This window comes from Pundamilia nyererei, unplaced genomic scaffold (assembly GCF_000239375.1).
Source record: "Pundamilia nyererei isolate P.nyererei 1_Seehausen unplaced genomic scaffold, PunNye1.0 scaffold00062, whole genome shotgun sequence".
Taxonomy (NCBI): domain Eukaryota; kingdom Metazoa; phylum Chordata; class Actinopteri; order Cichliformes; family Cichlidae; genus Pundamilia; species Pundamilia nyererei.
In genome coordinates, this window is record NW_005187463.1 from 2,203,506 (window position 1) to 2,215,979 (window position 12,474).

General features: G+C 38.8%; 1 protein-coding gene across 1 annotated transcript; it reads left to right on the forward strand.

The window, feature by feature from the left end:
- Window positions 1-7,526: 7,526 nt before the first annotated feature.
- LOC102198997 (homeobox protein SEBOX-like) lies at window positions 7,527-8,846 on the forward strand (the record flags this gene model as incomplete). The annotated part of the gene is made up of 2 exons (XM_005735164.1): window positions 7,527-7,724; window positions 8,100-8,846. Coding segments are annotated over 2 exons (876 nt in total), but the record flags the coding sequence as incomplete, so codon positions are not given.
- Window positions 8,847-12,474: the final 3,628 nt, after the last annotated feature.

The window sequence follows — 12,474 nt, forward strand, 5'->3', positions numbered from 1 at the left end:
GTGCAATTAAACCCGGATATTTAAACCGTCCGGGCAGTTTTTTTTCTTTTCTTTTTTCTTTTTTGTAGATTACTACACAAACGGGGAAATTTTACTGAAATAATGACAGTTATCGCTTTACCTTTAAAAATATTATTTTTAAATTAATTTAAGTCGACAGGATAGTTTCATTAATCAGCGGACTGTCCATCCGGTAGCCCAGGTCATTTCCTTTGGAAGGCACTTTGAGCAGTGATGTTATGTTAAAGTGATGTTACGTTAAAGTAGGAATAGGTTGAGGGGGAGCTCTCACACTCAGTCACCAGGCGGCACTCGGTATCCAGCTGTAACTGTGGGGTCCAGGGCGCACTGATGCGAACCCCCAAGCCTCCTCTCTGTCGCTCTCCATCTCTGTCACTGTTGCCTCCCTGAATATCTACGCGTAACGTTAAACGATCCAGGTCTGAGAAAGAGGAAGACAGAGGGACATCTATGGCTCATGCTTTCCTACTTGCTCTGCATTACTTTGAATGAAAGAATTATCTTGAACGGTCGGCATTCAGACTGAATGATGAATTTTGAAAAATTGCGTTTATAAATTTTAGTCCTATAAGTGTCACTATATACTGAGTAGTACTGAAGAAATGTAAAATTAAATATTATGTGGGAAAAAAAAGGACTCTCCGCAGTCCTGTGAAAACTACAGTAGGTTACCCCCATGATTTATGCAGAACCACATAGACTAGCAAAACTTCACAGAAATCATTTTCTTTATGACTTTATCAGCTTCTCACTTATCATTGTGGAGTACATTTGGCCCACTCTTCTGTACAACATTACTTCAGTTCATTGAGGTTTGTTACAGCTTTCGTAAAGTCCCACCACAGCATTTAAGACAGGTTGAGGACTTTGACCAGAGCATCACAACACCTCAAGCTATTATTTATTTTACAATAGAATAGAGTAGTCTCTTTATTATCATTCAGAACATCCACCAGTTAGTGCACATCAGAACAAAATTTTGGTGCATTTCTAATTCTAAAGGTATAAAATATATAAATAAAAAAGAATCTTGGATATATGCATGTAAGAATATGATGAAAAATGTGTGTATATACACATTATTAGACACATCTAATAATTCCAATCATTTTACTGTAGATTTGCTGCTTAGGATTGTTGTCCGTTTGCCTGGTTCAGTCTGGCCCCAGCTTTAGCTGTCACACAGAGGACATCACATTTGACTCTAGAATACTTTTATATACAGAGTTCAGTGATTGCAAGGTTCCTATAGTATAGCTTAGTTTAGTTTAGTGTCGCTTCATTAAAGACACTCACGGGTCCATAACCAAACATCTCCACTTAATATCATTAAAGTGAATTATTTTTGTGTTTTGGTCCCTCTTAAAAATGAATTACATATGCTGAATAAAGTAAAAGTTTCCATGGAAACATAAATTACATGATCAGAAGCCAAACTGTAGTATAAAACTAACAAAAACAATAATGAATTGTGGTCATTAATATGTTTAAAAAATAATTGTTTTGAGTTTAATTCTTCTAGTTTCAAATTGTTTATTTTATTATTTTACATGTATCTTGTAAGTTTGTGGCATTGCTCATCTACCTAGCTACAGAGTTTAGCCTGAACATATAAACTGTTGATAATTATATCAGTTTAAAAACTTCTCCCTGCTTATTTTTATTTACTTTTTTTTTTTAATTCGGAGGAGAAGTACTTTGCAAGTTCTCTGAAGGCATTTTGAAAACGTTTTGAGGTGAGTTTGGCCCATTTCTTGGTCAAACAAAGGTACATTAGCTACATGCTAACCCTCAGCATTCACAGACTAGCTTGCATGTTAGCTTCAAGTGCCTGAAGCTAGGTGAGGTAAGCTAACATAATTCTAACGATGTTTTCGTATCAGCTGCTAAGTTCTGCTTCTACGTGGACTTCAGACTGTTTGCTTACTCTGTGTGGCACTGAGGGCTGAACGGAGCTCGATAAGATTAGCTGACTTGGCAAGGATTCAAACTGATGTGCTGACATAAAACCTGTTAATTACAAATCTGGTGATAACAGCGATTTTCAGTGAATTTCAGAAAAAAAACACTTAAGGAAATTTAATGCAAAAACAACTTTAAAGTAAACTTAAAGGCTGCAGAGCAGAAAACAAGGGTGATTTCAATTTTACCTTAATACAGCTGATTTAATGAGTTAAATTACCTTATTTCAGTGTTATATAATAATCACATCAACCACTTGTACCCATGACTGCAGTCTACTGCTGTTCTAGTCCCCATAGGGATAAACCTGCGGATGGGCTGGGAGGGGGTTGATGGCACAGTGCTAGTAGCCTTTTTTATTTATTCATTTATTTTTAAATCAGCTATTTATTTATTCTATGTAGAAAATTACACAAAGGGAGACAATGCACTGCAGTAAAACACAAACATCAGTTGGTTATAAACCTGTTTGGTATTCTTTAACAACCCTGGAGATACACTTACACTCCAAACAGGGGACTGTCCGGAGCATTACCCAGTGCTCTGAGGTTGTTTTGGCCTCCTGTGAACAGCTACCTCGGGGCAGTAATTTAAAGCAGGAGTGGGGAAAATCTCAGAGCCACACGCCAAGCGCACTGCTTCACCCGCGGTCACAGCGGCAGTCACCTGTGCGCACCCCAAGGACGAGCACAGCTGAGGCGCGCAGCCAGCCTCTCTGCCTCCGGCTGCCTGATTCGTTACTCTTAGCGCTTGATGAATTGATCGGAGTAAAGGTCATTTAAAAATAACAAAAATAAAACGCAAAAAAATAAGTGTGGGTAATGCATGAAGAAAACACTTGGTCTGCGTGTATATAGCTTGTTATTTTTTTATTTTTTTATTTGAAGTTTTTAAGTTTTAACTTCTGTTTAAAAGGTGCGCTTTAATCGTCCTGCATGTCAGTGTCTCAGCATGCATGTCAGCATGTGTGTGCGCTATCATTTCTGCAACTCTGCTGAGTTTTGAGTTTTTGCATTGCCCTGAACACCTGAATAAATGAATTAACTTGAAAACTAAAAATTCCAGTTTATGGGTTGTCTCTATAGCTGCACAATGGTGCTGAAAATACCATATAAAATGAAATATGTTAATAATACATATAAATTCACAAATGATTATGTAGATCTTTGGCTTAAGGATGGAGACTGCGTGTGCGTCACTAAAATGCAACTCATTCTCTCTCTCTCTCTTTTAATTTTTTTTTAACTACTAGACATCCAATAATCTCAGTAAAGCGATTTTTCTTTCCTGCCTCAATAATCACGGCAGCCTGGGTATTGTGAAGACTAAATAACGCGCAGGGTAAACGCAGCAAATGACCGGCTTGTCCTGCTTATGTTAATTATACAGGTTATATAGAAAAATGACTGAGTCACGTTTACACCCAAAGGAGCTGCTCAGTCACAGAAATCCATGCCATGAAGCTTCCAGAGCAGTTTTTTCCTTCTTTTTTTTAATTTTTAGATAAAACAAATAATGTTACTTATTTCGTTTCTAGTTTATTTCATTCATTTTTCGTTCTTAATGCCACAGAAGACGTGGGACTCAACATGAAGTCATCAGCGCGACTTTTACTCACTGTGCGCGCTCGGCTCTCGGTGGCCCCGCTGCGTAACCTTACGGGGTCTGCCACTTCACGGCGGAGTTGCTGTGGCTCCTGGACGCTTCCACTTAGCAGTAACACCGCTTACAGCTGATCGCGGAATAACTAGGAGCGAACACATTTCATCAACTGACTCGTTGCAAAGGTGGGATCCTGCTACAGAACCACGCTCAACTCAGCAAGACCTTCAGAAAGACGCATTCTTCCACAAATGTCTAGAAAAGTTTGATGATGATAGAATATTTCCCAAAACAAAACAAAAAAATATTGCTAATAATAAACGAATACCAGTAATTAATGTCAGTTATAATTAAAATATAACCTGAATGTCTTACTCCGCGAGTTTGTTGGGTTTTTTCTCTTTTGTAGAATTTTACATCTGTGCTTTTACTCATCTACAAAGCTACGGAGTTTAGACTGAAACTGATCACCCTGAGGTGAGGTTAAAGGATTTTTGAATGTCTTTAGACAGGTCTGATTCTCTAGTTGTTTTCAGTACTTGTTTATAGCTGCCATAATATTTCATTGCGAAGAATTTAACATATAATATCTTTGAGACAAACAGTGGGTGTCAAGAAATGACAGCAGTCATGTTTTAAAACTATAAACCATCACATACAACGACAGTTATCAGCATAAACAGACACACTGGATTTATATAATGCATTGTGCTAAACTAGCTCTCCATTAATCCTTTGTGAATTTATAAGCTATATTCAAACCAAATTAAAATCAGTGCAGAGATACACATAAAAGTGTTGAAGTTTTTTGTTCTTTTGTTCTTGCACATTTTACAGCTTTTACAGCAGAATGCATGCTGTTGTATCCAGAATGATATTTGCCTTCTTTTAAATAAACAGAGCCTTCACGGAAAACCACTGGGCTGTTGCCTCACAGCAGGGGGGTCCTGGGTTTGAACCCTGGCACCCTTTCTGTGTGGACCTTGCACTGACAAAAAAAATTGCTAAGTTAATGTTGACTGTCTGAACCGAATACATTCTTGTCAAAGAGATTGTTGATCTCAAGAGTTCCACTTTCTGGTTAAATAAAGGTCGATGCCTAAAAATGTACACGTTAGCTATGCTCTGTGCTTTAATGCACCTTCCATCATGGATGCTGGCTATTGAACTGCACTGATAACAAGTCAGATGTCCTTCTCCTCTTTTGCACAGAGAATTAAAGGTTGATGTTATATATATATATATATATAAAAGGACTTTTATATTATGATTGATCAGATCTTATTACAGTTTTCCTCTTCTTCTCTCTTTTAAATTGTTGTTGCACTGTATGATTTTAACCTGTATTGAGAAAGAATTGTGCTAATGTAACTACTTCCACTAGAGAACCATGTGTGTTTCTGTACACTGCAGCCTGAAGACCCAGAAATCATAGACATGGGCTGTTTATTTATTTAAAATCTTCTGCTCCAATTTTCTTTTTTTAATGTTTTCCTGATATGAAATGTAAAAATTGCATAAAATTGTAATTTAAAAAAAATATTATATATATTTTTGTATAGAGAGCTCATGTTAATTTGAAAAAGTCATACTTTATTTTAGTATTCTGAAAGATTTCTGTACCCATTTTTTTAAAATGACCTCTGAGACTTCTGTACCTTTAGCATAACCATACATTAAATTTTTATTCAAACTGCAATCCCGTAATTCCCCCTGTAGATTTTTCTTCCAGTATTACGTTACATCAATTATAAAGAAAGTAATAAAAGGTTGCATGTGTCTCTTGTGGAAATAAACAGAAAACCTGCAATAATGCAATAATCAATAGTCATAATCGTAGCATTAAGATTGCAGTGAATCGCTCCCCTATGCTGTAATGCACTTTTTTACTGTTTCATTTTTTAGAGGCTCTGCAATTTAAATGACTAATAAGCTGATCAGATGGCTGTTTGTGGAGCTCGCTGTAGGCATTGTTATCAAACTAAGACTCTTTTCCATTAGTTGAACAACCTGTAGGCTGATCAGCTGCTTGGCTGGCTTTAATCACGTCGTCATTGTGTGCAAACTCACTCATGGCATTTATGTTCAAAGACAGATCTGCATTTCATTCAATTTAAAAATAAAAATCGGATTTATTCCAGCTCTGCTAAAAACATTACCTCACACTGGTCATGGTGGAAGGTCCCATCACTTTGCAGTTTGATAATGGATGTGTGATGGGATTTGGATATAGGACCCACAGATAAAAAAACTAAGGGGGACTTAATGGAGCCGGTCTCACACACCGAGACATTGATTCTGCTCCAGGAACAGATAACCACTAAAACGTCGACGCCTGTATCAGATAGCTCACAGAGACTTCAAAGTTGCATTGTGTTTTAATAATGCATACTACAGATCTTGGCACTTTGCTCTCTGGCACCGCATATCTTGATTTTAGAAAAATCAATAAAATCTAGCTGCGGAAAAAGTGTCCAAACACTTAGGCAAACATTTGAGGGGGGATGCATAGTAAGTGCAGGAGGTAATATGGGATTTAGTTTAAAGACAGAAAAGAGAGTTTGACACTTAAAGGTTAAAGGTCACTGCATCCAAGGCCTGGACATGTTAAACAATCTGCCCCCCTCTCCCCACCACACACACACCCACACACACACCAATTACTGAGGCTACTGTTGGACCAGGACAATTAATCAAGAAGGTCCTCTTTGTTTTTCCTCTTGTGATAACAGCTCAACTGGTGCTTTGCATATGAAGAGCAAAGCAAAGACACTGACAGACAAGCTTCAACTCAGTCCTATTTTACAATTGGACAAAAAAAAAGTGTTTGTTCTTTTTAAGATTGTTAATGTTTTGAGTAATCATCAGGAGACTGTTTAAAACTAATCACATGACTCCCTGCTGCCATATTTAGATTAAAGATGAGTGGCTTCTAAAGTGGCCTCCTTTAAGTGAAAATATAACACTTTATCCTTCTGATGCACATTTCACTGAGCCACATTACTGGAATGAAACCACAGAGCACTAACACAAATAAAATATAACACCAACACAGTAAAAATATATGCAAAAACAAAAACTAATACATAATAAAATATATAACTGTGTATAGATATAGAAATATGTGCACAGAAAAGTTGCTGGCTAATCTTCGCGCTCTATCTTGCTCTGTATGTTTTCTGTTTCTTGGGCAGCCATCATGTGCCGACAATCCCGAAACACAAACAATCACATGCAGGTCGTATTTTAATTAACTGGTTTCGACGATCAATCAACTTAGGTGATAATGGGTACGAGGGTGGGGCCGGAGTCAAGGGGTGGGGGTACTTCCAGTTAGCCATCCAGCTGTTGATATGTCACCGGGATCCCCTGTGGAGCCCTCAGGTGACAGCCCATAAAAGGTGACCAGAGGTAAACAGGGGACACTCAGAGACACGTCGAGGGAAAGACGAGCGACCTCCATTCTCAACTGCTGTACATCCAGAGATCCATTCTAGCTGCTGCCATGTGGAAGGACTCAAATGGTAAGAGCTGCTCTCCAGATTTGAAAACTTAGAAAAACTAAACTGTGTGTTTTCAGGTTTTTCAGCAAAAAGCACTGTGTGCTGTGCTTTTTGCATGCTCAGTCATCCAGGTTGACAATTTTTAAAATCCCAGAAAGTTGAATCTGTTCATTGGGACGCAGCGTTTCTCATCCAAGTGATGTCTGGAGACTGAAAGAGTCACTTAGATGAGTGAAGAAACATTTGTCCTGCTGGAAACACTGCACCCGGATGACCAGTCAGCTTCCTGGGATACTGCACAGTGACTCACTCCAACAAGATCACAAGAAAGCTATTAGCTGGATTACCACATTTTACATCTTTATGTAGCTGCTAAGATAGTACAGCAAGAAAATTGGTCTTACATCCCGTCTGATCTGATGGAAAAATCTGCTTTCGCTCCTTTCCACAGATGACGCCAATCCTGTGGCCTTCGGCAACGGCTCATCTCGCACTGCCAGTCGCAGGAAGAGGACCAGCTTCTCCAAAGAACACGTGGAGCTGCTGCGCGCCACCTTCGAGACTGACCCATACCCTGGAATCACCATCAGAGAGAACCTGTCCCAGACCACAGGCCTGCCCGAGTCCCGCATCCAGGTAAATATTTGTTGATGGAGCAAGAAAGATATAAAGATGAAATAAATACAGTTTGTAAGTTTAGATTAGGTTAGGATTTCATTTTTGTTTAATAAAATAACAATAATTATGACATTATTTGACCTGCAAGCTGGTTAAAGACCCCCATGGACTTTGTACGTCTTCCGCTGTTGCTGTGCGGGGACTTGATACCGCAGTCACTGTATGTCTTTATCTGTTGAGATAACACCAGCTGTTTTTATCAGGAGCTTATTTGAGGGAAGAGACACACTGACAGCTGATAGCTTCTGCTTAAAAGAGAAAGATGATTATTAACACAGCAGAATGGAGTGCTTTAGCTGTAGCTCACGTATTTTTCCTTCATTTCCCGTCCAGGTGTGGTTTCAGAACCGAAGAGCTCGCACCCTAAAATCAAAAGGATCCAGCAAAGACCAGTGCCAGTCTCAGATCCCAGCGGACAGTTCACAGGCTCACCACCACACACAGGCCTTCGCACCTCAAATGCAGCAGGTGTTTAACAATGGACAGTTTCCTCCTGCCTTCAATGCCACCGGAGCGTATGGACAGTGTAGAGCCGCGTATGGGATTCAACCAGGAAGCTCAATGGGCAATAACCCCAGCTCAGGCCTGTGGGAATACATGCCTCAGCCAGGCTGCCAAAACTCCACTGGGGTTCCTGCATGGCATCAGCCTCCCATGGAGATGGTAAGCTACAACTCAAGCTCCAGCCAGGCCGCCTCCATGTACCCAAGTTCAGACATACATGAGCTCCTTCAAATATTCAAAGCAGACACTCCTGATTCTGGATTCTTCAACAGCAGCCAAGCGAGCAGCCCAACGGATTGTCTGGAAGTTCCGAGTTCGCAGATGGGGAGTATTCCGACTCCAGCACCTCTTGAGTACGGCAGGGATGCAGGACATCCGCCAGTGGTCCAGGATAGCTCACTGCCAGTGCTGTCATTGCAAGATATCATATGGGAGCTGGATGAGGAATGGATGGGAGGAAATGGACTGGACAACGGAGTCACTGGAGAGGAGCCCCCTTACTACTGATGGCTATGATGAGTATTTTTAATGGCTCAAGTGTTTAACGTAGGATCAATAGTTTCAAAATATTTTTAAAAAGCCATGTTTTTGCAGTATTTACTGCACATTTTTAGATTTTTTTTTTTGATTTTTTTCAAGTTTTCTTAAAAAAAAAATATATATATATATGAAAAAAAAAAAAAAAAGAACTAAACAAAAATCAATAGTTATATTGCATAATACTGTTTTCTTGGCTTCCCCTTTCCAAGAATGTACTCTCAGCTAATTCATGACCAGAGATTTGGCTCTGCTCACATCTGCACAGCCGCTGCTGTCCAGATGTGACAGATTTGGTTTGAAGCTGCGGAGGAAACTAGGTCACATTCTACAGCCAGTAGATGGTGCCTGTGAGTTGTAAATATGAGAAAAAGGGGATTTTCTTTGTGTGCAGAGACATTATGGAGCGTAATATAAAAACGTGTTAAATCCCAATGAATGCTGAAATTACATGTAATCTGTAATAAGACTTTATTTAAAAAATAATTACAACAAAAATAATCTATAGATGATTATTGTATAATGTTTCCATTTTGATTGATTAATTTTAAGGATCTGATAACAGAGGATGTTGTTTGCTGTAAAGATTCTGAAGCTCTGTGAGGTTAATTATTGTTTTGGGAAATGAAGATGTTGATATAATATATTTGATTCTGTTAAGCTTTGTTCTTATGTTACATGGCTGATATATAGTGTGTGATAATATGGAATATAGAGAATATACAACTATGATTATGATTCTGTTATTATGTTCGCATGTTTTGCCAATAAAGTTTATTCTAAATGAACGTTCACATTGCCTCCATGACTCATAACTTACAGCATAGTACTGTGACATCATGGTATCCTGATACAGTGATTCTTGTTCTGTAATTTCTACTTTGTTAGTATTTTTTTTTGCCTTGAATTCAGTTTAGTTTTAGTTTATTCGTTTTTTTTTAATTTTATATTCATTTAGTTTTTCAAGTTCAAGTTGAACAAAGATGTTTTTTTCACAGCTAGTTTTAGTTTTCAGTTTAGTTCCTGTTAACTATAGTGAGCGGGTAAAAATATCCACCCAGTTATTTGGTTTTTATTACAGGCTTTTATATTTATCAGCTCTCTGCCTGTGCTGCCTTTCATTTCTCTTTTTTTCACCTGTGAGTGTCTTCTTGTTCATGGCAAGGAGGTTAACTTCTTTTCCACTTTAATATTTTATATGTGATACAAGCAACCATGAAGCGCTGAGTCTGGTGAAGGAATCGATTTACATGGCTGCATTTTTTTTGACAAAAACACAGATATTTGTCGATTATTGCATCACAAGAGGAGATTAGTGTGACCACTTCAGTCTAAAATACAATCAACCCATTTTTCCAGAGTTATGGTGTTGAAGAGGTGAGAGAGAAGTATTTATTTATTTATTTATTTATTTTGTTAAACATGATGTCAGTGAACTTTAACTCCGACCACCAGTTTTCCGTCAGGTCATCCTTGAATCCAAGTGAAAATTTGTGTCAGATTGCCAGAATTTAGATTAATGCAGCTTTATTTTACTGTACAAAAAATATTCAAACATAAAGGCACTAACGACCAAAAACTAGAAGCTATAAACAAGGAAATAAAGCTAGGAAACTGGAAAACAAAGACTGGAACAGAGAGCTAGGAATTACCACAAGCATGGAGGAAATCACACAGTTATGTGGGACAAAGCAACAACAAGCAGAGGAAGACAACGGGCTTAAATACACAGAGGGGTAACGAGGGAAGTGGAAACACAGCTGGAACAGATCTAACATACTGAGACGGGGAGGAAGCAAAACTGAATGCACTGAACACGGGGCAAGCAACTATCAAAATAAAACAGGAAATATGAGACACACAACAAGAAGCCAACTGACTGAACACAGAGAGCAGAGGGAGCGAGAGACACGACTGGAACACAGATGAATAAACACGGAGACAGAACTTATCATACACGATAGACATGACAGATCAAATACAGGGAACGCAGGAAGAAGACAGAGAGGCATCAAAGGGGAAATGAAAAAGGAACTAAACGATCTAATCAGAACTCGTAAGCACAAGAAAACTAAAAAATAAATCACTCAGGGAAAATAACTAAACTCACAATATAATTTCAATATTTACATTCTGATGATGTAGAAGTGTATGAATCAAATATGATGGTGGTTAAACGTAGTACTGTTAAGTGCTTTAAATATGCAATATTCCAAATCGCCAACAGGGGGCGACTCCTGTGATTTCAAAAAGGAGTCTTTATACAGAAGTCTTTGAGGCAATTGTCTGCAGATCTGTGATGATTGATGGGCTTTATCTCTAGTTTCACATCTATTGAATACAACATGAAGTTTATTTGGTAAATTATGCTCCCTGTTAGAGCCAATCTGGTCTTTAAGTGATGACGTATGAACCCTGCTTCCGGGTCCAAACTACTCTGCATTTATTAAGGCTGTTATGTTTTTAACATGTTTGAATGCTTTGTATCGTGTTCTGTTTAATCTGAACAAGCCCCTAAAAGAAGTCAGTGATCACTGTCGGCCTCTCTCGGTTTTTATTAGCACTATTCATTTTAACGCTAAAACCATATGAATGTGACTACAGCCCACTAAACTAGCAAGCGAACTCCCTGCTAGCTTCTAACACCGTCAAAATTCTGTTTTCATGGATGCCTGGAGGTTAAACTTAATTGTTACACCTGGTAGAGAAGCAAACACAGATCATTTGATTAAAGATGAAAGAATCTGGACAGTTTGTAACTCTCAGTGATGCCGCAGTGTTTGTTTGACGTTGGGAACTGAAGCAGAGTTTTGTCCCAGAATTGACTAATGATGTCAGACTTAAAGACTGGATAAGGACAATAGAGCAGGGCATGTTTGTGGTTGGGTCTTCTCTGTAATTTATACACCACATCCCGTGGTGTATCCCTCAGTTTTGGAGTTTTTGGAGACAGCAAAATTGCTCCGCTTGAAACTTCACATTGGGTAATCACTAATGGGCGAAGTTATGGTAGCTACATCCATATACAGGGTTACACCAGAAACCTCTGGATGTTGCAGTAATATTTAATGTTGACAGCTGAACCCTGGGGGACCAATGCTGGCTACACTGTGAACTGTGCACTATGGATGTCGTTCTCCTGATCGGATGCGTTGGCTAGATATTTGAACTTTGTGGACTCACTGGGGGATTTGGGGGAGACCTCTCTCATCACCCGTGTTAATCATAGATATGTAAGTAAGATCATGTTGACGGGCTGTAAGCTATCTGAAATTTCTTTTCTTACATTTTGTTTGTTGGTCTGTAGGAACAGTCCATAGTGCCACATTTTATATTTTCACAAAGAGCCACTCTGTTTACTTTCCCCGAGCACCAGTGACCCTAAAAGCCAAGGTTAACCTGTCAGGTCAAGAAAAATTTAATTTCATCATTTTATATTCTCTGCATGAATGTCCTGTGACTTCCTCCGACCTGATGACCTGTACACATGTTTCCTTATCAAACACGCCAAGGAAAAAGCCCAGGATAGTACACAGGATGTCAGGCTCGAGGCTTTGCACTGTTTTTCCTGCAACAGTGAAACGTGCGTATATTGTTTGTACTGTTTTGGCCTCCTGCCTTCATCCTTAAGATGAGAGGAAGGGAGTTGTCCTTTTGTTAGAGTCTG